The sequence below is a fragment of the Gymnogyps californianus genome, chromosome 4, assembly GCF_018139145.2.
Source record: "Gymnogyps californianus isolate 813 chromosome 4, ASM1813914v2, whole genome shotgun sequence".
Taxonomy (NCBI): domain Eukaryota; kingdom Metazoa; phylum Chordata; class Aves; order Accipitriformes; family Cathartidae; genus Gymnogyps; species Gymnogyps californianus.
Window position 1 is genome coordinate 62,526,643 of NC_059474.1, and position 26,880 is coordinate 62,553,522.

Below are 26,880 nucleotides of genomic sequence, written 5' to 3' on the forward strand. Positions count from 1 at the left end.
ATTAAGTTCACAGAGTTTTAACAAAGGGCTACCAAACCACAGAACCCCGCTGTGAGTCACACTTCTTTCAGATGTCTTTTTAATTACATTAAATGAAAGTTTGGGGCACTTTGATGCTGATGGGCAAACATCTCGATCTCTTGAAAAAGCTGCTAGAAGTACTCCCTGTAGCTATAGTTAATATATGACATCGTATGCACACTGCTAGCCAATTTATTCCAGCCACTTTAACAATGATACCTCGCCTGACAAGCCGCGCAGAATAGCATCAGGAGTCGAGCAACGTGCAAATCATTAGAGGACTCTGAAAGTTGTTTGACACGCACTGCAGAGCTCTTTGTCATACAGCCAATTAAGTGACCAAACAAGGAACTCGAAAAACCTCATTAATTTGCCCCTTTCTATATAAGTGGAGGTTATAGTCTTTCTTGTCACAGGCACAACAAGAACACCAGTAAACGCAGCATAATTCAATTTACGCTCCCTCTCAGAGCTACAAGTTTCTTTCGTTTAGTCTTCTCGGAAGTTGGGACCAGCCATGCAAGCAAGAGAGAAGTGGGACAAACAGAATTAATCCACTTTAAATAGCACTGGCTAAGTCCCAGATGCATCTTCTATCTGCTGAGAGCTACTAGGTTAGCAAAGAAAAAAAAAAAGGTCTCTTCTACTCAGCTCTAAACTTAATGCCTTGAATCCTCTGAGGAAAGCCTCTAATTTTTTGCTTAGTACAGCAATTCAAACAGCCCACGTTACAAGCGTGAAGCATTCAGAAAACTTCCAGGAGAACCAGGACAACTCTGACTGCAACCACCCGCCACTGTCTGCTACCTGGAACCTGCCAGCAGCTCAGCACCAGCTTCATTGGTGGCTCCAATGACACCTGCACCCACAAGCTCTTGTGATCTTCACGGAGCGGGTGGCACCTCCATAATCTTCACCATTTGCTGTACAGACAAGCCCAGAATTACAAAACAGGGCAAGATGATTTACAGGACAGCCTGGAGAATGGTAGGAACCAGAGCAGCAAACACCGTTAGACCAGGAAAATGCTGCAAAAGCAACGCTCTGCTTCCTCCTTCCACCTGTCCCACAAAGCTGCCACTCAGGCTATCTATTGTATTCACCAGCCTCCAGCTTTGAAGCCACCGAGACTGGCTTTAAAAAATAAAAAGAATAGGAACCCTGTGAAGTTTTTGTCTTCCGAGATCTGCATCTCAAACGCCGCATGCAATTTCACATGGGAAGAGGCCACTGGCTGGCACCACAGGGAAATGCATTGGCCTCATGATGCCCCAGAGCTCCAGCCCACAAATCCAAGTGAAGCAAGGAGGTGAGCTCAGATTTTGCAATCAGGTACACGTATGTGATAAAAAGACTCTACACGCCCGGACATGGTATGAGCCTTTATTAAAGCTTGTGTTTCCAGCTACTAAATCTTACAGCAAAATTGTCTAATTTTTTTCCCCATGTTTAAATTTTCCATGTTAATATGGCCTCACTTATTGCACTATCTGAGTACTCATCCTTTTTTTTTCTTTACTAACCCACCTCCGTTCCCAGAGGCCAGGGGAATCATACCCACAGCATTTTAAGTTGGGGAGCTGAGAAATAGTGAGCACGTGCCACTTGCTGAAAGGCATGGAAGAAATCTGTGACATCAAACCCAGTTTCACAGCCCCCGAAAGACAAACGTTTCGTGTTTTCTACCACTCCAGTGCTTCAGTTTAAGGAGAAATGCCTCTGGAAAATGAACAAACATCAATTCTGAAAAAATTACAGAAAATTCATGCTGGCTTACGTCACACACCAGTCACCAAACGAAGCTATGCTAATCAAATGCGTCACCCATTGTGACTCATCCTCCCACACGATGATTTTTCCACCCCTTTCCCAAAATAGAGTGCAAGAATAGTGCACTGCAGAAAGGTGGGCATGACAGATGTAGATCTCTGCTCTCCAAAATGCCATGCATCAGGTCCACGCTCTCCTTAGCTAATGGAGCACCTTTCCGAGGCCACTCCATCCATCTTGGATATCCACCTTGGTCAGCTCCGCCTAAGTTGACTCCTACTATCACAAATTAAAGCCCATGTGGCAGTTTCTTAAGTATCACCATGATTGAAAAATCTCCCAGTCATTATATTAATATGTATTTATCACGTCACCTGTTGGGTTGGTTCTTGTTAGATTTTTGAGACGAAAAAGGTCATTTACCACACTTACAACTAAAGGAGCAGCATTTGTAACCTCTATCTCCAGTAAACAAAATCCCTGAGCTTTTCACTCAACAAATATTGTGACACTGCACAAACTAAATCAATATTTGTTTTAATTATAAAGTTACCCAGAGAGATGAGATGATAATCTGATATTGCATTCCCAGTCTCATATTTGAATAACTCGCAAAATTTCCAGATCCATTTTACATATTTATTTATATTCATTTATTTTGGGCTCAAGAGGACTTTTCACCACAATCGCTACAGGGGCTCTGTCATGACTACTTAAATTTGTCAGCCCAAAGAAAACTGTAATATTGATTTTAGCAATTATTATCTTCTCAAGTCACCCTCCTCCTCCCCAAAATCCACCTTTTCTCAATTGCACTTTTGGTATTTAAAATTGCTGGACATCTCTCATATAAACTTTGTACTGCACTTTCCTTTGACTAGGGAGCACAGGACTGAAGGTATGCTTCCAGCCCTGTGAGCCGAATTCAGCCATGGATGCTCTTCACAATAATGGGATCAGCACAAAGAGATCACGTCACCAAGGTTGAAAACTATTTCTCTGCCATCACAGGCATATTTCCCAGTGACTTCCCATCTCCCATTGACTTCACAAAGTCCAGGATTTCACAATTTGAGATTTGTTGAAAAATCTCTGCTACATTGCCTTAGCCAGCCCAGACATTTCACTGCCTGGTAAAGGATAAGTGGCCTGTAACAGGAATATCTGCAGTCACATTTAATTGCTATTACAGACAAACTCTCCCTCACAAGATTTTTTGATCACTTTAGCTACGTGATTTTCCAAATGGAAACATACTGTATGAAAATACGTCCAGATACATTACTTTACCTCCACATAATACAAAGCAGAGCTGGAAAGGTTCAATTAGGTCATCTAATTTATTCTTCAAGCCCTCCATTACAGGACTGTCCTCTTCAATATATTTACCAGCTTTGTCCATATTTACACTAAACAGCTCAGACAATGAGCTTTCATCAGTTTTCGTCTACTAAAGAGGTAGGCGCATGATTAATGTTTAAACACACCAGTAGCCTTTCCAAGTGAAAGGGAAGAAGTCCTTGAAGTTAAGGGTAAGCTGAAGTTTGTGCAGAATATTCAGCCTTTATTCTATCAATGACAAGCTTTCTATAGAGTATATTAAACTCGCTATTCACTACTGTTTGCAAGAAGACAAAAAGACCAGGCGTATGCATCAACTCTGTAGAGTACACCCGTGCACCTAATGGAAAGGACAGCTATGGGTCAGGTAGCACCCAAGGTCCCCAACAGGATTGTGTGGTCCACGGTCAAACCAGCCTCACCACATTTCCAGTGGTACCAGTAGACAAGATAGCTAGCTTGGGAGTGAGTGTTGCACTGTAAACTTTCCTGAATTCCTTCAAATGCTAGTTACTGTCCTGGTTTCGGCTGGGATAGAGTTAACTCTCTTCTTAGTAGCTGGTACAGTGCTGTGGTTTGGATTTAGTGTGAGAATGATGTTGATAACACACTGATGGTTTAGTTGTTGCTAAGTAGCGCTTATCCTAAGTTAAGGATTTTTCAATTTCCCATGCTCTGCCAGCAAGCAGGTGTGCAAGAAGCTGGGAGGGAGCATAGCCAGGGCAGCTGACCTGAACTAGCCAAAGGGGTATTCCATACCATGGAACGTCATGCCCAGTACATAAACAGGGGGGAGTTGGCGGGGAGGTGCGGATCGCGGCTTGGGAACTAACTGGGCATTGGTCAGCGGGTGGTGAGCAATTGCATTGTGCATCACTGTTTTTTTTCTTTTCCCCCCTTCCTTTTTTTTGTTATATTCCTTTTCATTACTATTATTATTATATTTCATTATTACTATTGTTAGTATTATATTTTTACTTTAGTTATTAAACTGTTCTTATCTCAACCCACGAGTTTTACTTTTTTTTTTTTTCTCCCCTTTCCTTTCCTCCTCCTCACCCCACTGGGAGGGGTAGGGGGAAGCGGCTGCGTGGTGCCTATTTGCTGACTGGGGTTAAACCACGACAGTTACCTTCTCTGAGATCTTAAGAGAAGTCACTCCAGACAAGGGATGTGTAACTCCATAACTCATCTTTATCCATTAATGTATATGGAAGGCAAAAGGTGACTTTCTCTCATGACCATATTCAAAGGGAAGACAGACAGCCTACCAGCACAGAGGGGTACTGTTTTATTTTTAATGTCCTAGAAATCTAAACCATCTAATCCCACATGCTAAATGAAATAAGTGCGCACAAAATAAAGTCAATACTGACTGTAGGAAGTTGAATTTTGCAGGAGAATTCAGGTATAGACAGCCCCCTCCAGAAACATGGGGTTCATTTTTACACCTCTGCATGTTATACATACACATATAAATAATGATCAACCACCCATAAGTACAACATCAATGTTCATAAGCACAAGACAGAAATTAGAAGGTAAAACGTTCATATTTCTTAAAGGAGCATTAACTCACCCATAGTATACAAACAGGTTTATATAAAAGTCACTGGAGCAAATGCTATAAGGCAAGGTGACAGGATAAATAACATAACCTGAGGCCCCACTCTTGAAAAGCCTACAAGCAGGTTTTTCCAAAACGCTGGGGCTTGACTTTGTTCATGTAAGACACAACGTAAGCCTACAAAAGTTGGGCCACAGCTGGGTGAACTTTATGGGACGTTATGTTCCTAATCCTATATTTAGTTTGCAGCACTCCCCTCCTTCCTACATCCCTCTGTGACGGCACTCTGCATTTCATTATGATCCTACCTCCTCTCTCATGCTGAGTGTTACCATTTTGAATTGTTTCTAAATTTGCAAGTGTAAGAGGGGAAGAAAGAAAACTAAGGAAATGCAGGCGGCAATTATATGAGTGACATTCTGTAAGTGAAACCCAGCTGGTCTGGAGACACCTCCGTGAGCAGGAGTTTTGCATTCTTTACTTGCACGCATCCATACTGTCCTGCTTATTCTGATGGCTGGATCAGACTTGTCAGATCTCTCCTGTGTTTTTTCCCATTTTCTGGTTCAGAGATTTTGCCCCAAATTTTTGTCAAGTCTGAGAGCAACTGGGCGGGTGGGAGGACACGAAGAATGAAATTATTATCCTGTAACCTTAACCTTAGAACTTGCTGCCACAAAGATCGTAATAATCAGATTATTCACGGAGACAAGACCCACTTCACAGTCATTCAGTCAAACAACTGGACACGCGTATTAAAAACACAAGAAATACCTGGACATAGGCCCTGCAAGAGCGCTCCCTTTTCTGAAGCTGAGTCCATAAAGACAGCAGATTAAAGACGGAATAGAAAAAACAAGTTAGTGACAGAACAAGGGAAAAAAAAATTGAAGAAAATGCCTATGAAAAAACCCTCATTTCTCTCTTAAACAGCTCCTGAAAACCAACCAAACCAAAGGAAGCATGCAAGTTAGGCAGCAGTGGAAGGCTGGAAGGACTGGCTCCAGAAATATGGGTTAGTTCTTTTTCAGTGAAATAAAGCACAGACTGGCAACTTTGCAAGAGCAGCTGTTAGATGGTAGGAGACACTGAAGTCAAGTAGAGATGCTCAAGAGATGCTGTTTTCCTTACAGCTTGGAGATAACACATGATATTTCCCTGTCAAACAAGGATGGAAAGGATGGGGCTGATGGTTATTTATATAAAAGAAGCGTGGGCTCTGCAGTCAGACAGCGCTGATGGCACAGTGAGGTATAACCAAGCTTTGGATGAGCCGGACCAATTCCAGGGAGCAAGACGTATGCAGGACTGCATCCTGATACAGGATGGACCTGTACAGACCCATCCTGATACACGTGCTCAGGTCTCTGTCTCAAGGCAAAACGTATAGCACTCCAGCTTCACTGCTGTGAGCTTGCTTAAAGCCAGCTCAGGCACATGTCAAGTGTGATAACACATTGCACTGAAGGAGAGAGCATTGCCCAGGGCTCCTGATAGTGTAAAGAGCCACTGAAGAGGACGTAACAATGAAATGGGAATCCAATGTAATATTTCCAGTTGAGGCCATTCTCTCCCCTTTGGATTAAACTGCTTCTCCAGGAACGCATTTTCCAGTCCTCTCATACCAAGTTGTGGTTTCATTTGTAATTCCTGGGCCTAAACGCTTTATATGCCGAATAGCTTTTCCACAAAGAATCCCACCTTTTCCATAGGAGCCACATTTAGGACTGTACTTTGATATGCACTTGCATGCCTCCTGCCTGATAACTGCACTTTAGTGTGTCACAAAATTCAAACAGGCACTTATTTACCTCCCCGGGACTTTGTAGGCAGTCTGCAGCAGTGGGCTAGAATTGGTGAGCTCTGCATTGGTGCAACTAAACCTCGCAAAATCAGGCTGCTCAGAGCCACTGGCTTGGCTGGGTTTGTTTTTGCTGATGTGCCTGGGTTGGAAATTGCACATCGATAGAGATTTGGGGTAACCTGTGCTCTCAACTCACAGCAGTGCAATCCCATTAGTACAGCTGAGAGCCAAATTTGTCCCCGAGAGTTCTGAGGCTCTGAAATAAACAAAATACACCCAGGTATCATGCAATGCCTAATTTCAATTTCTAATTCATCAATTTGTAACAGTAGAAATCCTCCTCTGGGTAAACTTGGCCAGTATGAAGACTTTACAGAAACAAATGGAGATCAAAGAAAGCCTTCCTGAAAATTAGAGAGCTATCCACTCAGGGGTCTTGCCAGTCTGCAATAGAACAATTATTACCTTAATTAAGCCTGATTCAGTGGAAAGCATAAAGCTTTTAGTGACAGGAAAGTGGCTCCTGAAAGATGATGGCTTTTAAAAATTCTGATTATGCCAGTTTATTTCAATTCATTGTACATCAGCTTGTAAAAAGATACCAGTACAAAACAGCACAGGTGATTACTTTCAGATCCCCAGCACACTTCCTTTAAGGATTAAAAGAATATTTAATGACTAGTGCTTACTTTATTTCTTCTTTCTGACCAAAGAGCACTAAACAAAACTCTTTGCAAATGACTTTTCCTTTTTTTTTTGGAAATACTCTTGATCAGTGAAGGGGAAAATGGAGCAGTAACTCTGCTGCCTTTTGTTTGCCCAATACTACTTCCAAGTTGAATTCATGCATTCTTAAATGAACACAGAGCAGTTGCTCTTCTAAAGAATTAAGTGGGGAATGAGAGCAAGTAAATTACTGAGCCTGTCATTTGAATCACTGACTCGCATCACTGTTTTGCAGGACTCCACGCGGTCCAGAATTTTAATGCGGAGTACAATTGATTTGTATGAGCTGCTTGTGCAAAGCTGATGGCGGGGGCGAATACCTGCAAGGGGGACCCCAGGAGTGACAGCCAAGCTGAGGAGCTCTGCCTTGCCCAGTCTTCCCCTCCCCCCAGTAACTCATACCTGCCCCCGTGATACAACCCCATTTCATGTAATTGAAACGAATATCACAAGGTAGGATATAAAAAGATGAAAAATCTGTGCTTGCAAAGCTGAAGTGACAAAATGTTGGGTGTGGCTAGGGCATATTCAGAAAAGCAAGCAGACTACAACCATGAAACCCATTAGTAGGTGACATTAATTGCTGGTTTTACCTGATATTGTCAGACATCACCATTATTTCAAACAAAGAACCATGGTATGATTATAACAAATAATGTTATGCTGATGTAACAGTTAATACAATTATTACCTACATTGTTATAAAATAGCTGGAAGCAGCACTAATTAAAAGCATCAGGATAACTCAATTCACAGCACATGCAAAGCACATGAGATGCAGGACTTCAATTCCCATGCGGCTGTAATCTTAAACAATCCAGAAGCCCTTTGCTTTTAAAATAGTGTAAGTCTACAATAATAACTTACAAGAAAAAAGACAATGTTACTTCTCTGAAAAGTATTTCTCTTCAGAAGACATACAAGAAATTTCAAGCTTAGCTGGGATCATTTATTCCCCATATAACCTTGGGACCATGTTCTGTTATCATTTACATGGATGCCAGGGCTGTCAGGGCCAGCTACACAGCTGAGAACAAAATTCTATGCCTTATTTTAACTGGGTGGCCAATATAACCATGCATTCATAGCCACAGGGTTCAGCTGCTCTTTGTTCTGATGACCAGGCCTGCACAATTCACCATCTGAATCCTATATAAGTCCTGCCCCATGTGTTTACATGAGATTCAGTGATGAAGAGGGCCTTGGACCAAGGAAACCCTCAACTTTAAATGTATTCTTACAGACTCCACAGCCCATATTTCCTCCCACAACCAACAACTTCCAGCACCTTTAGATGTAGCAATTCCACATAATTCTGGACATGACAAAAGGACTAATAATTCTTCTCAAACAGGGGGCACAGAAACCACACAGTCATCATGCAGTAAGGTGCGTCTTGGGCTAAGTCATGGGTCATCACTAAAAAGGCCCTCTAATACTAAACCATCCTGAAGACCTTAAGTGTAAATATGATGGTATATCTTATGTGCCTTTGGTAAATGTATCTCCAGTGTAAATAAATGTTTCTGTCTGCTTTTATTTGTTTATATTCATGCATAAAAGTGTTCATTTGACCTTCACATCAGCATCTTGCAACATTACAAGACGAAAAAATCAAAATCCAGACTCTCTGTCTCTTGGGGCTTTAAATATTCAGATTTTCTGGATCATATTACATGGCATTTCACAGACAGATTCAGCACTGGAAATGCTGGACAAAATTCTGGTCTCATTCACACTGGCACAAGTCCAAAATAATTGCCATGGCATCACTTCAGTTATTCTCATACTGAGCTATGAGAGTTGAGACCACAATGAAGTACCTGGAGTTCATATATCTACATATCTAAGGGTATACATTTCCCAGCACCAATAGTACACTTGGCATTTACAACTGTTTTGTTTCTCAGCAGAATAAAATACACTGTAAACGAAAAACTGTCAGGTACTCTTGCCTACTATGAAAGAATCACTGCCCTAAAATGGCAGTTGTTCAGAAAGACATTTATAATAGCTCTCCAGGGAGAGCCAAATCCTTCTTCAGCCTCCTGTCCCTTCCCGAGCCCCTTTGTTTTTACCTTATTTAAGCTGCGTGCAGCACTGTCCTTCCCTCCCGGAGTCAGGTTTCGGAGCTGCACGTCAAGCAAGTTCACCAGCTGGACCATGGCGGACACAGAGTATGCGATGTCACCAGCGTACAAGTGGTTTTTTGTATGCTCCGCAAGCTCCCGGGCAATGTTGGCAGCCATCTCCCCCGACTTCATCTGCAATTGAGACAGCACAGGAAAAGGTTGTCCCTGGCTGTTAGTATGATGTTACTCCAGTCCCTTCCAGCCCCACAGTGTTAAGCGAGTCAACTTCCCACAAGAAGAAGAGAGAGAAGAAGAAGAGAAGGAGAAAAGAAGAGAGGAAGAGAAGAAGTTCCCAAAGAAGGAAACTACGGCAAGGGTCTTCATGGTTTAATCATGTACAGCATTTGAATACGGTTTAAACGCAAGTGGTTTTTCCAGCTACGGTCACCATGTCGGCTTTAACACAATTTCTGGTCTTCTCACAGGGCACTGCTGGAATTGGGGGGCAGCTGCTTCTTTGCACTGCAGCAGATGCAACTAAAGATGGCATTGCTTTCCATGGGATACCTATGCTAGGGAGGGCTTCAGTTAGCTTGTCCCATTGCCTTATCTATGCCACTTGAAAAAAAACAAACCATGTAAATAGTCTCTTCTGTCAAGAAAGAGCAGTTTCTGATTCCAGAAGATTATGTGATAGCAAAGAGATGATTTCTGTTACAACTCCTGCACAAAAAAGTTCCTTGTAAAAGGAACAAAAATAGATGACATAACCCAGATGAACAAGAGAAAAAAGTTCACAATTCCTATCATGTGGATTTAATAATCAGGTGCTAATTTACCACTTAGCATTTGCATGCAGGAGACGTGCTCCTTACCACACTAGCCACTACATCTGTAATGAGGCTAGTGATTCTCAGCACATAAAAGCATACTAACTCAGCAGCAAAAGGCTTAAGGCTTCAAGCAGAGGCCCGCTGGAAGGGAAAACCAAGTAGGCTGTTTGGCTGAATCTTCTATTAAAAGACTTTTATTGTCTAGTGGAGTCATAAAACTCAGGAATCACCTGCAGCGAAATTCACTGTGTAATTATTCGGGAAACTCTCTCTTTCCCCCTGTGGCTTTTCCCCCTTTCTTCCTCTGTTTTGCTCTCCCTATCTGGTGCCCCTTTCCTCTTCTATGCCATGGGGATTGGGGACAGGGCAGTTGGTCCCATCTCCTTTCTACAAGCAGCCTACTACGAAAACACTATTGCAGGTTGCTGGTCTTTTTTTCATTATATACCACTCAGTGATGTGGAATGCGTATCTATGGGGAATATGCCAGGGATAAGGAGAAATTACACAGGATGACATTTAAACAAAGCTCCCATTTCTCTGTTGGGCTCAATGACCAACTCTGCTGGGTTCTTCATATGAAATTTCCAATTGTCTTATCTTCCAACAGTTAGAAATCAGATATTTCTCTTGTTCCCTCAATTTCTGGTGCTTATTATAAAAGCGAGATTCTAGGGAAAGATTGCAGGCTGAGCTTCTACCTCTCTGTAAATCAATTAGCTGAGTTATAAATGAATAACTTCCATCAATTTGACAGCAACAGCCCATCTGATTTAATGAAATCTAACTGAAGATGTTCATATGCTCATCTTCAGAGAATTAAAGCATATGATGATACAGATAAGATAAATAAAGGAGATAATGTGTTGTTCTTCCCATTAGAGCAATGATAACATATATTCAAAAATTGAATCATTTCTTCCTTGTTACACACAAGGCTAATGCCATAGAAACCAGATCCTGTTCTTACAGCTGCCTGCTCTCCTAAGGAGCTGAAGAAAGCCATGCATCAGCATAGAGGCTGAATTTTGACCTCTTCTGTTGGCACCCAGAACTTTAAAGAATGACTGCATCAAATCCCTTTATATAAAGAAATCAATTTCAACGTTTTCCTGCAGTTCATCGCTGGAGCTTAGCATGTATCATGACACATAGTATTTCTGTAAGCTTTGCAGAAAACTGCAGGAATGCAAGCGTTTTTTACAGATACATTAGAAAAAAACCCTGCTACCCAATATTTGATGTGCACATTTTCTCTTGGACCATGCACCTATGCAAACTGGCATACTTAGAGCAAACTGCTCAGCTGCTACAAAGGCAAACCCAAGAGTTTTCTTTCCCTGTAATAAGCCTCTTGTTGCATTCAACTGCAGGCTGCCGTTGTTCCTACCTGTCTGCAAACGTGGTGCGGGCTGGTCACTAATAAACTCTTTTCCTTTTATTTTGGACTGATCCTAAAAACTGCAAATCTGAGAAGTTCTAGTGTGACCAAATAAACACCCCAAAATAGGCAACAATGGAAGAAATGCCTGAGAAAAGGTACATTAAAGCTCAAAATCTGTGAACTCCTGGGACATAGAAGTATTTACCCAAACTCATTTCACGCACCCAGGTTTACTGAAAACACAGAGATGTGCTGTTCCCTTGGGACAATGTGTCTGGCTGACAGGTGATGAAGCTACTTCCTAGTACTGACACTCATTTCCAAACCCATTAATTGTCACCCAGAAAATGCAGCTACAAGTCACTACAACAGTGCTGAGACACTTTGCATCCTGTCTGTGTGCATAATGTGAGAGGTATCCAAAATGATGGCCATATGACATGTTAATGCTAATTTCCCCAATTCTTTTGAGCATTTTCCACTGAAATTGAAGTGTCTCCTATGCAGTTCCATCAAACCCAACTTCTGTTATCAGTCTCAAATGCTGGCTGAATATTCCAGGCCTAAGATATACGTCTGGTCTCTTATAACAACAGGACTGAGCCCCATTTTTGGTTAATTCTACGTAATGCTCAGCAAAGCTCACCGCTGCCCAAGAGGACACATTACTAACGTACTTCCCTTTTATAAAGCACCTCTCCACATCTTCCTCTTCATTATTGCTGTGTGGAAGACGAGCTCTTCATGAGGTATTTCTTCCAAAACATGTAATACTTTCTAACCCAAACACTGACATAGTCACATAGGAACACAGGAACAATCCTTGGAGGTTCTTCAAGGGTCAGGCTGTCATTGAGAGGCAAGCAAGAAGTAGGGAAAAAATGTGCAAGTAACTGAGCTTTCTACTGGGATGCTCAAGAACAATAAAGGGAATTAAAAATAATACATCTCTCTGATTTGAGACTAATTTTTTTTATTATTTTCTATCTTGCTTACGAAAAAAATTAAATTTAAAAAACAGAATGGATTCTGGGATAAAAGAAAACATTCTTTTCAAACAAAATTGGGTTTCTGGTTGTTTTGGGTGATTTTTTTTGCCTTTTACAAATTGATTAAATCTGGTCTTGGAATTCTAATTTGAAGGAGAGAAGAAATGTTTCCTGCCAAAAATGCCAACACACAAAACATAGTTTTCTAGCTCTGTCAAAAAACCTGCTCCCCTCTTCCATTTGAGCATACTGGCAGGATTCAGGCCAGATTTACAAATGAGCATTGGCATACCTGAAATCACGCTGTGCAACGCTTTGCTAATATTTTCCAAGTTTGTACCACTATCTTGCATCTTCTTATGACTGAAAAGACTGTGAAATAATAGTTGTTGGAGAGGGCATATATTCCTGCCTGTTTCATATATGCCAAGGAACAGAAGCAGGGAGCCTTGTCTGGGAAGACTAACAATGACCCTCTGGCAGCATCGCTTGCTGTTTCAGCCCTACCTTTCTCAGAGGGAATCGACTGCAGAAGAGGACAGTAGAATAAAAATGAGAGAAATTGCAGAAAAGAAGTATTTAGGGAAGAAAATTCAGAAGAAATAAGAAAGATGCTGAGATGGGAGCGAATGTGCTGAAACATCAGTGGTCATAAAGGCAAAAATATTTTCCTGCAGCCTGAGGCTGACTGACATAAAAAAGAAAAAGATGGTATGAAAGATTGAACCAGGATTTTTAAAACCAGTGACATACAGATGGACCGGTCAGCTGGAAAGGCCATGGAGTTGATGTTATTTTCTGGAGGGACAAACATCTGACAGGTTTCATCGAGCACCATCAGCTGCCAGCAGTCAGGTAGCAAGGCTGAAACAGGGGCTGTGGGCTAACTTCTGACACTGCAAAGCCTTCATGGCCATTTTCTTTCCCTGGCAGATGTTTCATTGTACATGTGTGCATTCATAGAAAAGAGACAGAGCATATCTACCATCCTCTTTTTTTTGGAAGAGGAACATCCCATTCCATTCAACTTTGCTTTTTTCTTTTATCGGATGATACCTAAGGATATAACTAACTAGTTATAAACACTGGTTATCCAACAGAAAGTTGGATTGCTGCTCTCCATACAGTACAGCAGAGCTGGAGAACACTGAAAAAGTGGTTTTGAAACTATGGTATTCAAACATCTTAAACCACATTTAATGTCCTTTTAATAATCTGCCAACCGTAGCATCTGTTCCATCCCGTACATGATGGTGCTGTGAAAACAGACTGTAAAAAGCAACCCGGATGGAGGATTTCCTCGTGGTGTCATCAGAACTGCAACTTCACCCTCGGGCCTGGACACGATGATGTGGTGATGTCCTCCACAAAAACCCACTCCCTCTGCCAGACACATCCAAGCAGATCTACAAGACCTGATGAAGGTACTTTGAACCCTAAGGTTTATCTGCTCTTTGTGACTATATCATCTAGGCTGTTCAGGAGTACAGTATCAACATGGGTGGCATGTGCTTTGGATTTAAAGTTTGAGGCTTTTCACGTATTTATGAAGGACACAATGCTTTCTATTCTGCTACAAAAAAGGCCTCCTCTCTTTCAGAGGCTTGAAGCTGAGCATAGCGGTGCCTCTCCTCCCAGGAAGTACCCACAACTGAAAGCTGTGGTGAGGAAAAGATATTTTTCAGGCAAGTCACACACTGCGCCAAGGATGGTACTGATGAAAGCAAGAGGTAAAACAAACAGGCTGAGACTGAAGGTATGACCTCATGATCAGGACGATGCAATGTATCCAAAGCTGACCTTTTTGCTTCCCTTTACTGCTTGACTCTAGAAATAACCCAGGTAGCAGTGCATAATTCAATTGCACTGGCAAGTTTATTCTCCTGCTACGTTATGAGGGCATGGTAGGCACCAACAATAAAGTTAAAGTAAATGTCAGGAGGCCAATGAATTGCTGAAGTGGACATTTGTTCTGATCTTCCATCAAGCACAATAACTCTAATGGAAGCTAATAGAGGGTTGTAAAACCTAATACCATGATGCAAGCAGGCAAACACCCAATGTATGGTCTGAGCACAGCAGGAGAAAGAAAAGAAGCAAGTAATAATCCTTACTTCACTACAGAGACATGAAAGCAAGCACAGCGTTTCCCTACCATCCTCTCTGTCTTGGCTGAAATCCCTCCAGGGGACCCATCCCCCTTCTTTGTGAGCAGCTTGGACCCAGCAGGTGACAGAAGTGGGGATTTTCAAGAGACAAAGCAGATTAGGAATGAAGACATGCTGAGCAGGTATGAACCCTGGCTGCCAAAGAAGTGTTTCTACCCATTTTGTAAGCTGTGCTGCAGCTGCAGATGCTGTGGGATGGGTGGCCAAGGAGGACCTGAGCGCTGGGGATGCAAGAGAGCTGAGCTGCAGGGTGTGGCCACCCCCTGTCCTCACGGCATGGCTGGCTTACCGCTTCCTCTAGCTGCGCCCACAGCAGCAAGCAGAGGAGCTGGCTTGGCTTAGGGGAGGAAGGCTCCTTTTTTGGCTTTAGAGAGGTGCTGGAGCAAATCTGCAAGCTTGGGGCAGGGAAGTGTCCCATCCATGGCAGGGATGTGAGAAACCAGTGCCTGATTTATGGATAAATCAGTATCCCTCTGCAAGCGCAGTGATGATTTCCAAGCCTCTTGCTTGGGCAAGGAAACCAAGTGGCTATCGGTTATTTCATAAGTAATTTAAAACCGTGTTTGCTGTAAGGATCCTACTGAATGCAAACCCCAACACAAGCCCCTAGGCAAGCCTGGCAGGGCTTTCCCCTCAAAAGTCACTCCTAGAAAGTCTTGATGTTTTGTAGCAGCTCTCCATAGAGGTTGGGCCACATATCCCAAGATCCCAGTGGATTCCCACTCAGGCATCAAAAGTTTAGATCCAGAGTCATTTGGCAGATCCCCCTAGTCTTTCCACCAACTGGTGGAAGGTTCCCAAAGCTGAACATAACTAAATTCCTCCAGAAAAATAGTAACAATAACAATAATTAAAAAATCCAGTCCCAATTGTAACCTGCTAGGCATTTCTGAAAACATGGCTCTTCAATTTTAGCCTGCTTTGAAAGCACATAACAAATTAAATGGGGTTCATTTGTTACGCAAATGATAACTGGGGTTTCAAATAAAATAAGCTTAACCTTGATGGAGATTTCATCAGTACAGGCTATTATTTCCCTCTGCTAATGGCTAACGGCCTAGCCATCTTCACTGAGCAGCAAGAGGTCTCCCAGCTGCCTGGGTGAATTATGGCTAGAGTAAGTAATATTAACCCCTCCAGGATAAGTACGTGGGTCATAAAACAAGAGCTGAACAGCTGCTAATGCCAGCAAAGGCAGTCTTTGTTAATCAGCTAGCTGAGTGTATGGCAGGAGAGCTGCCCACACTCCCGTATGGGACAGAAGGTCCACGGGCTTTGTAATGGCTGTGCCATGTCACAGCAGCACCATTTTAATTGACGTCTTCCCTCATCTTTGGGGAAGGACAGGTATAAATACCAATGAAGTGAGATAGGGATGATCAGGGGTGTACGTGCTAGCGATTCACAGGTTGTTGAGCCTCAGTGAAGGTGGGGGACAGGAAGGAGAAAGCCAAAGAGTCTTGTCTGTAGGGTACCTCGTCCCGTTTACCAGCAAGCACTGGCTCTCCAGGAGTGCAGCGTTGCTACCGCGCAGCAGCACAGCTAGCCCACAACACTGAGACTTGCTTGCTCTGACTAAAGGAGCAAATAAATTCCCACAAATTGCTATAATAAGGATTCAGCCCACAGACTCTATGGCGTAAACACACATCTGGTCTCTGTTTGTAATGAAATCAGCTGAAAGCACCACTGTGCATTAATAACAAAAACATTCAACATATTGCTACCAAATAAGCTCTGCTTGTCTTGAACTTCTATTGTCGTATGCTAATGCACTTTTAACACTGATAAATGATGAAGTGCTACAAAATATTCATCAAGGGACTTAAGAGTCAAAAGATACGCATTACTGCGGCATTGTTTTCTATTCCATCAGTTCTTTTACAATTTGGGCAGAAGTTAAAAACGGAAAGTCAGAAGTGCAATGCAAACATTTCATATTGAGCCTGCCTTTCTTTGGTAAAGATTTCTCAACTACCGGGTTTATCCTGTGCTTGCGTGGCATGAGAAAATCCTTGGGGATGCGTGAAAGGGAAAGTTTCCTTTTGCAGTAAGTCAGTATTTTCCATATGTCCACCCACCTCCTCCTCCCTCTTCCTCCTTTTCTTGCCACAAACAAGAACTGTCATTCACTCTAGTTTAATTCCACTCTCCAGTCCCTCTCCTTTGCCTTTTCCTCACTCTCTTTGCCTCAATTTCCATTCGATTTTTACAGTCTTGCTTTCTCCTTGCAATTCCTGGCTACTACGCATGGCTCATGCTTTATGTGTGACTGTTGGTCACTTCGGATTCCCTGTTGTGAAATCAACCAGGGAGCTCAGGAAGGTCAGTGCGTAGACTCTGTATGGTCAACATACGGGAAGGGTTTTACCTTCTGAGTGATGTGGTTGATCCAGGGAGAAGAGCAGTTGCTGAGATCAGGTCCTTGGGGCTCCCAGATCCCATCTGGCACAAGGCACCGGAAAGTTGCAACACCTGGAAGAGGAAAGCCGCTGTGTTCAGTATTATCGGTTGCATTTTGCCCCCATGTCACAGCCTTCATTTCACAATGATGGACACCTCATGCAAAGCCTGGGAGCTTGTTAGTGCTCAGGACCTCAGCAGGACACTTCCGAGTCATCTCAGTGTCCTAGTCTCCCATCATCTTAGTGCTTAGGGGCCCTAAGACATAAAAGACCCATGAGGTAGTGCAGGGATATTATCTCCATTTTGCCAAATGGAGACTACGGACAGAGGGCTTTGCCTTAGGCCAGGCAGGAAAGCTGCCAGGGACCAAGAAATCGAAGCTGGATCTCAAACGCTGAGCCAGCACCTTGAGTGCTCTGCCCCACCGCTGGCACCCTGGGATCAGACCCTGCGCCTCAACTTCCTTGCTGCTTTATGAAGATTTTACTCCTCTGAATCATCATTAAACCATTTGGGTGGAAACACACAAAAGTTTAAACGCTATGAACGCCAAGATGTAACTCTGGGCTTTACTGTCCACGTCCAACCGTCGAGAAGGACTTTAGAGGAGAGTTTTGTTTGGCAAGGGCCACCCAGATCCCTGCTGCAAAAGACAGCAAAGCACCTCAGGCCCTTCCAGACAGAGAGAAATGCATCTGAAATGGTGCAGTTAAAGATCTTTAAAAAGCAAGAAAGCCGATACACGTAGATTAAAGACTCTGCATCCTATAAAGTGCTCTGCCCTGCAGAGCCGAACTTTTCAGCAGAGGAGTGAATTACAGGCTAGGTCTGATGGTAGCACCGACTAAAACCAGTGAGAGTTTGCTGACGCCTTCAAAGGGAGATGGAAGAGGCCCACTGCTAATATACCACAGCTTTTAACAAGTCGCATGAATCACTGAAATTAGAGATGGAAAAGGCTTATTGCCATCCCCTATCAACAAGTTGGGTTTTTTTTTTCCAGTCCTTAGCTGTTTTCATCCAGTCCTTAGCTCTTGTGCTTAGAAAAGGGCTCCCTGCATCCAGCCTTCATTTTCCTTTTTTATCTTTTCTTTCCTTTTCACAGCTTCAGTTCAGGCTATCCTTTCACCTCTCTGGGAACCACATGACACTTTTTGCATTAATTTTACCAAGTGGGGCTGGGAAAGACAGCAAAAATGTTCTTTACGTATTCTCACCACTGATGTCTTTCCAGACCCCTCCTACTTTAACATATATTTTATCAGTCTAACCTCACCAAATTCAAAAGAGAGTCAGTATTCGTATACACAGGTGAGAATGGCTCTCCAGGGCAATGGAGCGGAGAGTTAACAGAGAGTCTCCTCTGCAAGCCAGATCCCTCCAGCCCTTATTTTCAGGCAATTTCCTCCACCTTCTGATTTCTTCTTGGCAAGCGGGTTCTCAGGGCTGGACACCAAGACTAGCTTGAAAAATAAATACTTTTAAAAAACTGCATTTGTTAAAATATAGCAAACTGAACCATATGCCAAAACCCATTCTTCATTCAACCGTGTTTTAATTTGGACAGAAAATTTCCAAAAGCAACCTTTTGGAAGAAAACAATTGCAGGGAAGAGTAGAAGAAAAGGAGCAAAATCCAATAAGCAATAAACCATTTTGAAAGATTTGGCTTTGTTTTCCCCCCTGCTTTCCCTGCTGATCACACTGGATGCTGGCTGCAGTTTGAAAAATCATTCACGCTGGTTCAGGAGTGCGATCTGGGAATACCTGTGCTCCAAAACACTGGCCACGGCCTTTGAAATGCAAACAGTGCAGCACAGAGCTTCAAAATGTAAGTTTTGTTGATTTCCCCCACCCCCCCAAACAAGCAAAGCATCGGCCATCAACACATCAGTCAATGAGCCCAGGGGCTACAAATACAGGCAAAAACAGGGATAACAGGTGCATGGTACATAACTTCTGGAGGCAGAGGCTCTTATAGCACATCAAGCTCAACCCCACAAGTCGTTAGCTTGTACTGTCCTTCGGCCAGACCTTGGGGTGCCAAAGATCCTGCACAACGTGCTCAGCATATTGAGGCTTCGGCCCCAGCTAGCTGCTTGCCATACCGCACCAAGGCAATGCAGACCTGACAGAAGGCATCAGCGTGCTCCACTGATGAAAGCACGCGTGTCACAGGGGCCCGTGGGCAACCTGGTTGCACACTCACAACATCCCATGAGCAAACGGAGACGTCTCGCCGTGTCCTCCCACCCCTCAACTCACCTATCGAGCCCATGGGACACGGCTGCTTCGCCACCTGGCCCTGCCGAGTCCGAGACCACATAATATCGCGGGCTTCCATGGGGTCGCAGCTCTCCGCGCCAGCCGGTGGCAGCTGGGAGGAGGCGGGTGGGAGGTGCGTGGTCATTTCATCGGGGACGTCAGCCATGGGTGACGGTGTGCTGGTGCTCCTGTTCTTCCTGCCCGAGGCCGAGGTCGTGGTGGGGCGGCCAGTGCTGCTGGTGGCCACTCGTGGTGTGGTGCTGGCAGTGGTGCTCCCCGGGCCCAGAGCCCCCGATGTCGATACTCCTGAAACAAAGGCAGAGCTGATTAAAGAGAGGAAGGAAAAAAGGGACTCAAGCCTAGGTCCCAAGGATGTCCCCTCTGCCAACTGCGGTGGCCTGCGGGGTGTAGTTGGAGCTACAGTTAACGCAAGGCTTGCTGCACAGCCACTTTTCAGAGAGAAGCTGGGGCATACAGTGAGAGAAGCACACAGGGGGGTAATGACCGCTGGAGCACAACCGATTTTCCAAAAGCACTAGCATCTGATGAAAATAAAGCAGCACTTTATGCCCTCACCATTTTTCTTCCTGGCATTTTAATGTAAAAATCTTATTTTCCATCTTCTAGGGAACACCTAGCACAGAAGTGCTTTTAATTTTTTAGTGTTGCTGAAGACCCAGCTGGTTTGGACAGAAAAACATTTTCCATGGTGTAATAAAAAAAAAAAACCCACACCACAAATCCATCCCCAAAACAGCAGTGCACAGAGGGATGAACACAAGGCTGTTCTCTGGAGCAAGCCGTTCATTTTCGCTCAGGTTCATGCCTTGCTGCTTCACCCCAACAGCAGTGCTTGGCCCCTCGAGCTGCAGGCCACATAGCAGATGCAAAGGTGCACGTCAGCACAGTCGAATCCTCAAGAGTTTAATGCTCAACAGGCTATTTCATTTAAAACCTGTGATGAGCCGTCGAGCAGCAAGAGGTGGGGAACCTACTTTAGAAATGCATTAACCCATCCTACATCTTGCAACAGCTGTGCTAAGTACTGCGTGTGGTGAATATTGAGGGATGTCCACCTTATAATTACCTTATTTTGCCTCCTATTTAGACCAAGGTGCTTGCACAGATTGACCCGAAATCTCAGGTGGGGAAACTGAGGCAGGCTGCCTCTAATTGCTCCTCCATTGCTCCTGCCGTGCCGTGCCGCATATAGCTTATGAAGAAGCCTGCTTCTCCCATCTCCTTTGTCTCTCCCAAAGATAAGCACCCTCCTGCTTCTCTCAACATAACACTTTTACTCCAGTTAAATGCCAGATATTCACAACTGCTCTCTCAGTCCCTGCCTGGGAAAACACTGGAGCTATCTGGGAAAGGCAGGTAAGGAGGCCATATGAATAGGCTTGTCTGATCCTTGTCTGATACCATTCTCTCTTTAATTCCCATGCCACAACATCTCTCTACCATCCCACCTCTTCCAGCATCCAAAAATCCTTCAGAGTCATAGTTGCTCCATGTCCAGCAACACAAATTGGAGTTTCTACATTAAAGACAGCCATGTGCAAACTCCAGCCTAGCCAGAAATTAAAATTAAATGTGAGAATCACCCTGTCACCCCAAGAAGCAGCCTCTTAACTATCCAGCTGTGTGAGCAGGTTGAGCCTGCAAGCTCCTGAGAGTGGAGACTGTCCTCTCTTCTAGGTACAGCGAAGCAGACCACTCTCACTATTCGTGCAATATTAGTTATTAATGTATAATGATATTGCTGTCACTGGAGTTCATTTAAGTCAACCTATTTCAAGCATAGAGATGCCTGCCTTTAGTGTAAAATAGGAGTTTTTCCATTCTGAAAGGTTTTTTTTGTTATTTAAGTAATTTCAGCCCATGGTGCTGTGAGCAATTCTCCCGCCCCGGAGTAATCAATAACATGGCAGTTGAAGCACATGCTTGCTCTGGTTTTAGGTAATTTTACTCCGAGCCTGAGACACCCTCTCCTCAAACTTTAAAACTCAGTAAGCATCATAAACACAATTTTCTGAGGGATCAGTATTTTTCAAGAAAATGTTGAGTTTAAAAATCCTAGCTCTACCGTCCCTCAGAAAATGGGATTATCTTCTCCCCCAGCCTCCTAAAAGGCGAGCAATAGCGCAACAGGCACTAAACCACCTGAGCACCAGGACACTGATCAGGTCTCCTGAGCTCATCGATCGGATTTTCCAGCCGTCTCATGCCACCTCCTTTCCATTATGAGCCCCAAGTTTGAATGAACTCCAAAAAACACAATGCAAAATCCTGCAGACATTGACAGATTTCTTCTAGTTTCTGCTCAAAGCTGTGCTAGATCACCAAGCAATGATTTCCATCTGACAGGGAGGACTAAAATTTGTAGAGAACTTCAGCAAACATTATCTGTTTTTACTACAGCAGGTCTTGCCATAAGTACATATTTTATTTCTTCATAATAACAATTAGCCCGGTAGATAACAATCTGCAGACATTTTCCCATTTACTCATGCAATAACAAGTTCTCTTCCATTTGCAAAATGACCTACGCCATGCACTACAGGCCCAGAGGTACCGAGTAGATATAGCGGATGCAGTCTCAAAGCCAAAACTAGCAAACCCCCCTTAAAATCATTCTTACAGTCATTTGTGGGCATATAGAAATATATATTGAGCACTCAGGAGCTCCCCTTGATCGACACGCAGGGGTGCTGCGTTTTTGAGCCTATTTTTCATTGACAATCATTGAATATCTCGTGGCGTGTTGGTTTTGGAATAGCTCTGGCAAATTTACTGTAGCAGCTAGGCACAAGGGATTTAATGGCATTTTCCTTTAGCCATAAAAAAATGAGTTGTTTTATCTTTCATAAACCCCTTAGCACGAGTGTTGAAATCTCTTTGAGGGCTTGTTCTTCCAACTTTTTTCTTGTTCAACTGGGCTTTCTTGCTGCTTTTAAAAATAAACACCTCCACCATTTACATAGGACAAATTATAAGAAGACATAAAAGAGCTGCCTCAAAGTGGCCTAATGGACTGAGATAGATGGGATACCACTGAACTCAGTTCAAAGGTCTGATTATCCAACGAGTCAATTTGGTAATGAGCTCCAGCGAACATGATCATCATGCTAACACCACCCAGTTTCACCAGCCCCAGGCAGCACTGCTTGCCGATTTTGCTCACACAACTGTGTGCTTTAAAACAAAGTTAATTGGTAAGAAGGGAAGGAACAAGAGATCAGGATCATTTACATATAAATTATTCTAAAATCCAAGCAAAACCACGAAGAGACTGCAACCTGTGCAAAATTACTTAAATCCTACAGCACAGAACAGAGATCAAACCTCCAGATTAACTCAGGCTGCCAATAAATTGTGAATTTTTAACTCAAGGAAAAGCAGCATTGCAGCATCGCTTTAACAGAAGGATTCTTCAGATAATACTTCATCCTACAATCTTTGCTCATAGACAAGCACTAACCTTTAAAAATCATCAACACTATTACAACTAGAAAAGTATAATCTTGATTATTTTACTTTTACTACTTGCTTTTACCATGCGTTGCCATATCAAGAGTTTAAAGACAGCTTTTCGGTAAGACTCAGTTTTTACTCCTAGGCTTCAAATCCAAGACTTTGCAGACTGTTATTCTGTGAAACACAGTGCTGGGATAGGTATTTTCACAGTGCTCCCAAGAAAGCAAACTGCGGCTGTGGAAACATCTCTTCCCAGAAACACCCCAAAGTGATATACTTCACTTTTTTCTTCCCTGCTCTATCTAGACAGCTCACACTAATAGCAGGAGACTAAGTTTTGCCACCATTCAGATTAGAGCTGCAGCTATAAAAAAAACCCAAAACATTTCCAGCGTCCACAGGGGAGTAATTGCAACTCTCAGAGGAGCCTCTCTCTACTCTGGCATGTTGACTAGTAAGAAAAAGAAATTGCTAGGTTTTTGCCTTCTTTCTTTTATTTCCCAATCTTTACGCAGAGCTCAGGCCTCTGGAGGAGGAATTTTGCTTGGTGGAAGGAAAATCACGGGAGAGATTTGCTCATAGGGAAAAATCTTAAATAAATAAGGGTCTGTCTGTCTCCCCCCCCCCCCCCCCCCCCCCATTTTCTTCTTTTCCCCTTTCCTGGCCTAACATGACAAGTGCACAACTGGCCTAAGACCAGTGCTTCCTATCTGCCACTGGGAAAATCCAGCACACGTCATCTTACCTTCTGCTCTGCTCACCTTTTCCTGGTGCTCCCAGACATGGGATACCGCTTTTCCAGATGACTCTGACTAGTGTTTTCCTACCACACAGGCAGCTTTGATTGCAAGCAAGGCTATTTGCAATTGCTATGAAGCCACCTTTTCTCTCATTTTTTTCTTTTGGCACCTAAGTATCCAGCCTATGACTCTGTACTCAATAACTGAAAATACTTTTTAAGAGATGTCATGCATTTTCTGTCCCATGAATGAAGATAACTGGGTGCCCCTCGAGCAGAAATTGCAGACAAGATTTCCTGGGTGAGGTTCACTGGCTTTTGCTAGGTAACAGATGACAGAAGACATCCGTCAAGCTCTCTCCCGGGGGCTGCAATCCAAAGGTTTAGCCTGATGGCTATGTGCTACGAGCCAGCGTTTGCTCACATAATTGGAAGGAGAGGCCGCACTCCAAGTTTTGTGCGCGAGGTCCAAGCAAACCACAATGACTTCACTCTCCGGCGAGTTTTGCATTCCTGAGCCTGATGCTCAAGCGGACGTGCCGGGGCGCTGGTGGCCAAGAGCCTGTGCTGGCTCCCTGTGCTGCAGCTGGTGCAATGCTCGAGCAACTGAGGTACGACTAATCCGAGGAGTTCAACATCTCTGGGAGGATACAGCAATCCAAGTGCCCTCTTGAGCACGTCCACGCTGCATTCACAATTATTTATGCACGTCGCTGCCACGCTAAGACAAATGGAGCATTGCTGGTTTCTGAAAGGCTGCGAGAAACACAAAACCTGAAGGTCCCTCCCTCCCTCTCTGCTAGTTTTTCCCCTTTCATATTTGGCAACCACATCCTTTGCTTACAGCATCCCCTTTTATAATTTCTTCTACTGAAAGATGGTGCAAGTTGTATTTACATAGCAAGTAAGAAGGTTTAGGCATGCCTTGAAAGAAGCAGCACAGAAAAACTGAGACCTAATACATTTGGAGGATTATATCACAGCTGTTTTCCTCTTCCCTGCCACATAAATGCATCTCATGGGAATTAGTTTTCTACAGGCATTTTCAAACGCATTTCAGAACGTTTTCTGAAACTCTTTAGAAAAAAATTATTTGAAAATAAGTATATTCCCATTTTCTTTTGCCTTTTTTTTTGGGTGGCTTTTCACCAAACTCCCTGTAAGGTGACAGAAAAGGATGACTGAAGTCAAGGAGCACGTAGGTTGAGCCTTGCACACCCGGTACCATCCCTAAGAGCTGCATAAGCAGGTATCCATCAACCCAGTCATTAACACACTGGTGGATTGCAACGTCATACCAAGTCCACACTGCAAAAGACATCACCCTGCAAAACCATCTCGTGTTGGATGTCTGCTGGAAGACCAAAAGCCACATGCTGGCACCACCCAGGAGCTGCAGGCTGGACAATCAACAAGGTGAGATTAGCCCCTAAACTATGTGCAGCTCCTTACATGTGTTTGAGAGAAAATATGATTTATTTTTACTGCAGGCAAAGGCCAAGCAGGCCTCACATCAAACATCTGAACAGCTCTCCCCTGTGCTCACACATACCATTATTTAGGGAAGCTGAGCCAGAATCGTGTGTGAACATAAAAGTTCACACACTGCTTTTGGAGGGTTTGTGGTTGTGTTTTTTGTTGTTGGAGCTTTATTGACTGAGACTGACAAAAGGCCTGCAAAAACCATTGGTGGGAAGAAAAGATTAGATATGCGATGACCCCAGAGTGTTCAACGCAGCACATTGTTGTCAACAACACCACTGCATGTAGTCCTGCGCCTCGAAAAAATCATATGAAGTATGATACATACATACATAGCTCTTCTTTTTCCTCCCCCTTACCTAACATCTGAAATAGCAGAGGAGGAGGATGCCGCATCTGAGAGAAGAAAGGTCCATTCCTTTGTGGACTGCTGCCAAATGGAAAAACCCTTTCTGGATTTTTTTTTTCTATCTCTTCCAGTAGGGCATCAGTTTTTGTGCCCGAGGCTACTCTGCCCCCATGTGACTATTCTGCTGGGCCTGAGCAGATGCTGTGATGGATATTGGCCAGATGTTGAGTTCCCTGTACGAGGGGGAAACCTATAGCTGTGGTCCAAGACATGGTGCAAACTCAGCTGTTTCAATGTACTTCAAGCTGGAATCACTTACTATGCTGGGTTTTTTCCTCTGAACCTCAGTTTGAGCATTTAACATTAAACAACAAAGAACAAGAGCTGAAGTGTGCAAAATCATCGCAACGGGCTCAAGTGCAGTCAATCTGCCCCAACTCTTCCTTTCTGACTGCACCACATCTCTCAGCAAGACAATACATTCAAAGCAGCCACCACATGGGACCAATTTCCAACAGGCAAAAAATATGTCTGCCAAAGCCCTTTTGAATCAAAACTTTACATTTCTGACAATGATCAACTGTTCATTCCACGTGCCGGATTGATACGGAAAGGTCATTTTGTCAAAAACATTCTAGCTATTATTGCAGACTTCCAGGTTTTGCCTGAAAAAGTAAGAACCCAAACAGCAGCCTGGCTTTTTTTGGTGAAATACCAACTTTTGTGCTTTTGTAGGACTTTTTTGTGTGGATGTGTGAGCGCTTAATACTTTTTCTGGCTCCCAACAGCTCTTAGTGTCAGGTCCCCAATTTAGCTGTCATTTGAATAAAAGAAGCTACTTTTTCTTTTCTTTTTTTCCTCTCTGACCTATTCTTCTCCAAGAAATTACTGGATCCCACTTAAAATGTGTAACTTCAGAGACATCAGACAATGTTTTAACTGTCATTGGCACAGGGTTACAGCACATCGGCATATCTAGCAATAGCAGGAAATTAAGTGGTACAGCACATGAGCATCAGCTGTTGTCTTCACCATGGTCTTCTTCTATCAGAAGACAGTTCCTAAAGTCTTAGCTCTGTTTTCCTACCCAGGATCTCTGCCAAATCCACCTTCTTGAACCTCTCGTACCCTTCGGTGCCCATCCGAGGTCATTAATGCCATATTGCTCTTTCCAGGCTTTGCAACTGATTCGGAATGTTCAGGCAGAAATTTAACTGGACCATCGTGCACAAGACATAAAAATTGAGCATTTTTTTCAACATCATGCTGTAATGCTTTTAGAACTGCAGATGAACTATGCCCATAGGAGGCCTGGTAAACAGGAAAAAATTACCGAAGAGCTGATCTAATAGACAGTAGATCAGGATTTATTATAAATGGACTAATCGAATAGGTTTGAGAGTTCAGTTCAAGAACTATTTTTAGGCAATCTAGCTTTAAATTGCTCTAGTTCTCAAAAATACTGTCAGATGTGGTTGCAGTTATTTT

General features: G+C 43.4%; 1 protein-coding gene across 10 annotated transcripts in view; it reads right to left on the reverse strand.

The window, feature by feature from the left end:
* Positions 1 to 26,880, reverse strand: part of ADGRL3 (adhesion G protein-coupled receptor L3) — a 334,544-nt gene that overhangs the window by 81,370 nt on the left and 226,294 nt on the right. For 6 of the 10 annotated variants that reach the window (XM_050895375.1, XM_050895372.1, XM_050895376.1 and 3 more), the window contains exons 6-9: positions 19,346 to 19,648; positions 17,047 to 17,150; positions 9,308 to 9,493; positions 5,474 to 5,512 (exon numbers count right to left, since the gene is read on the reverse strand). In XM_050895375.1, the coding sequence (XP_050751332.1) occupies positions 5,474 to 5,512; positions 9,308 to 9,493; positions 17,047 to 17,150; positions 19,346 to 19,648 (632 nt within the window). Of the gene's footprint in view, positions 1 to 5,473; positions 5,513 to 9,307; positions 9,494 to 17,046; positions 17,151 to 19,345; positions 19,652 to 26,880 lie in introns of all 10 variants that reach the window. The other 4 variants (XM_050895371.1, XM_050895377.1, XM_050895374.1 and 1 more) reach the window with 1 other exon arrangement.